This window comes from Tasmannia lanceolata, unplaced genomic scaffold, assembly GCF_043159265.1.
Source record: "Tasmannia lanceolata isolate RefF3 unplaced genomic scaffold, GAP_Taslan_0.1 ptg000018l, whole genome shotgun sequence".
NCBI lineage: Eukaryota > Viridiplantae > Streptophyta > Magnoliopsida > Canellales > Winteraceae > Tasmannia > Tasmannia lanceolata.
The window spans coordinates 4791389-4793824 of NW_027518695.1; the positions used below are offsets into that span (position 1 = coordinate 4791389).

Here is a 2436-nt window from a genome sequence, read left to right on the forward strand (position 1 = left end):
TCAAATCAAATTTCTCTTCGGAAAAAGAAGAAAAAAAAAAGGAAAATGATATTTTCATCCCCTTTTGTTCCCCAGGCCACCCCCTGCTGGCGTGTTTATAATAGTCTTTTCTTTTTACACTAGAAAAGGGTGGCCAAAGGAAGAAAAGAGAGTGAATATATCACTTCCGCAAAAAATTCTAAGATTGTTTATTTTGGCCACTGATATTGGCACTACCATGTTTGGATAATTACACTAACTCATCTTGTCTTTTACTATTAAAACAGCTGTCAAAAGTTATTACAGCTCCCATTAGGTATCAGAAGGCAATAAAAGAAGAAAAGAGAAGATAAGTTAGTGTAATTATCAAAACATGGCAGTGCCAATAACAGTAGCCTTTATTTTTATTAAAATAACAAATTTATATAATGTTAAGCTATTTAATTTAAGAATTTTCGTATAAACATACAGTTACTCATATATAGAACTGTAAAACCAAAAAAAAAAAATCGAAACTACAGAGATTTGAGGTGTTTTTTTGAATTTCAACCGATTTCAAACGGCATGGAATTCCAGACGAACATAACTAAATACATCTCCATTAAAGTCTCAATAAAAGCTTAAAAAAAGAAAAAGAAAAAATTCCAGCAACCCAATTCAGGATCTTGGAGGTTTTAGCTTTTGAAAACACCAAAAATGGCAGAGAAAAAAAGAAAGAAAGAAAGAAAAATATAATAACATACCGTAATCTTCTCTCTAATAAACTTTCATTAATCCTATCCAGATTGCTTAGGAGAACACAAAGGAAATAGCGGTAAGAGCTCGGGTGGATCGGTTCCTCTCGGGGTACTCAACGGCGAAGGATGAAGATAAAACCCTTTTTCCGCAATCGCTTTCTCCTCCTCAGACACTGCCGGAGACGAAGATTCACTGCCGGAAACTGAGAATTGGCCGCCAGAGAAAAGGGTGTCGGAGCCTAGCGGGGTGACGGGGCTGGGGATAGGAGAGATGATGAGGTGAGATCGAGGTGAGAAAGGAGTAGAGTTTCTAAGGGAGGTGAGTCCGAGCTTAATTTCGAGCTTTCTCATGCTTTGGCGGCGTTCATGGAGCTTGAAAGGTGATCGGCGGGGTCCGACGTCGGGGGTCGATCTTGATGATGATAATCTGGCGGGCATGGTGATGGGCATCTTTTCGGGGGTGTCATCGGTGGCGCCGGTGAGTTTTTGGACAAGGTCTCGGAAGGTGTGGGTATCGGCTTGGACAAAGGTGGTAGGGGGTGTAGAAGATCCCATGGGGGTGGTAGGGGGTTGGGGTCTTTCCATGAGAGAGAGAGAGAGAGAGAGAGAGAGAGAGAGAGAGAGAGAATGTTTTAATAGAGAGAGATGTGGGAGAGTGTGGGTAAGAATAGGAAAGAAGAGAGTGTTGGGATTTGGGTTTTCATGGTTGCTTTATTTTTGGGGAGGACAAGGGATAAGAGAGGGGGGTGGGGGGGTTTGAGAAGAAGAGTGCTTGGGAGAGACAAGAAAGCAGATAAGCCACTTTGTTTATATATAGGAAGGGATTGTTTTCTGGTCTCATGTGCTGTTAGAGAGAGAGAAAAAGAAAGTGAGACTTTCTAGTGAGAGAAATAAGAGACTTTTTAGAGAGGAAGGAACTAAGAAGAGATAGTTTTGAGAGACAGAGAGTGGGGGGGGGAGATTGGACATGGGGGCTTTGAAAATTAAGGTTTGAGCGAGGTAGACAGATTGGAGTGGGGTTTAATGTGTTGGGTTTCTTTTGGACTTTAGATGCCTCCCTCCCTCTCTCTATCTCTCTCCTGTTTTGAACACTAAAACCCTTCGCTTTGGATTTTGAGAATTGACTGAGTCTAAAACTTATTATTGGACTAAAAATCACTTGGGTCTTTCTCTATCTGTCTAACGTTAAAGCCCTATTTGTTTTGGATTTTGAGAATTGATTGAGTCCAAAACTGATTATTGGACTAAAATTTGCCTTTAATTTTGTGTCAAATAATCAGTTGTGTATTGAAAATCAATTCTCAAAGTCCAAAACAAACAGGGCTAGCTTAAGTATTTTATTATGGATTTATTAAAGAAAAGATGTTAATAGAGAAAGGTTGCGTAGGTTGTACGAAGTCCCCCTCGCCCCCTCTTTTTCTTTGTGCTCTTTCTCAGTGTTAGGTGAATTTTGTTAAGGACACTCGCCAAGGATCCCTTTTTTTGTTCGTGGCCCACCATTGACACTTTGTCATTGTACATGTTGACCGGGATGGTTGATTTTGTGGTGGGCCTACTCACGAATTCCACGCCTAATAGATGACCCTTATTGTCCCATCACGGCCTTCCATTCACACTATCAAAATTAGTGATACCCTTATAAGAATATCTTCTCAGGGATTTGAAAATGCTAAAAAATATCGTGTTGTTAGGCTCTTTACTAACATCTTAGGCCCTTGAT

General features: G+C 40.3%; 1 protein-coding gene across 1 annotated transcript; it reads right to left on the reverse strand.

Moving 5' to 3' along the window:
- Positions 1-495: 495 nt before the first annotated feature.
- Positions 496-1790, reverse strand: LOC143850864 (VQ motif-containing protein 31-like). The gene has a single exon (XM_077360138.1). It carries the CDS (start codon positions 1299-1301, stop codon positions 756-758), a length of 546 nt encoding a protein of 181 aa, XP_077216253.1. The 5' UTR covers positions 1302-1790; the 3' UTR covers positions 496-755.
- Between the last annotated feature and the right edge of the window lie 646 nt (positions 1791-2436).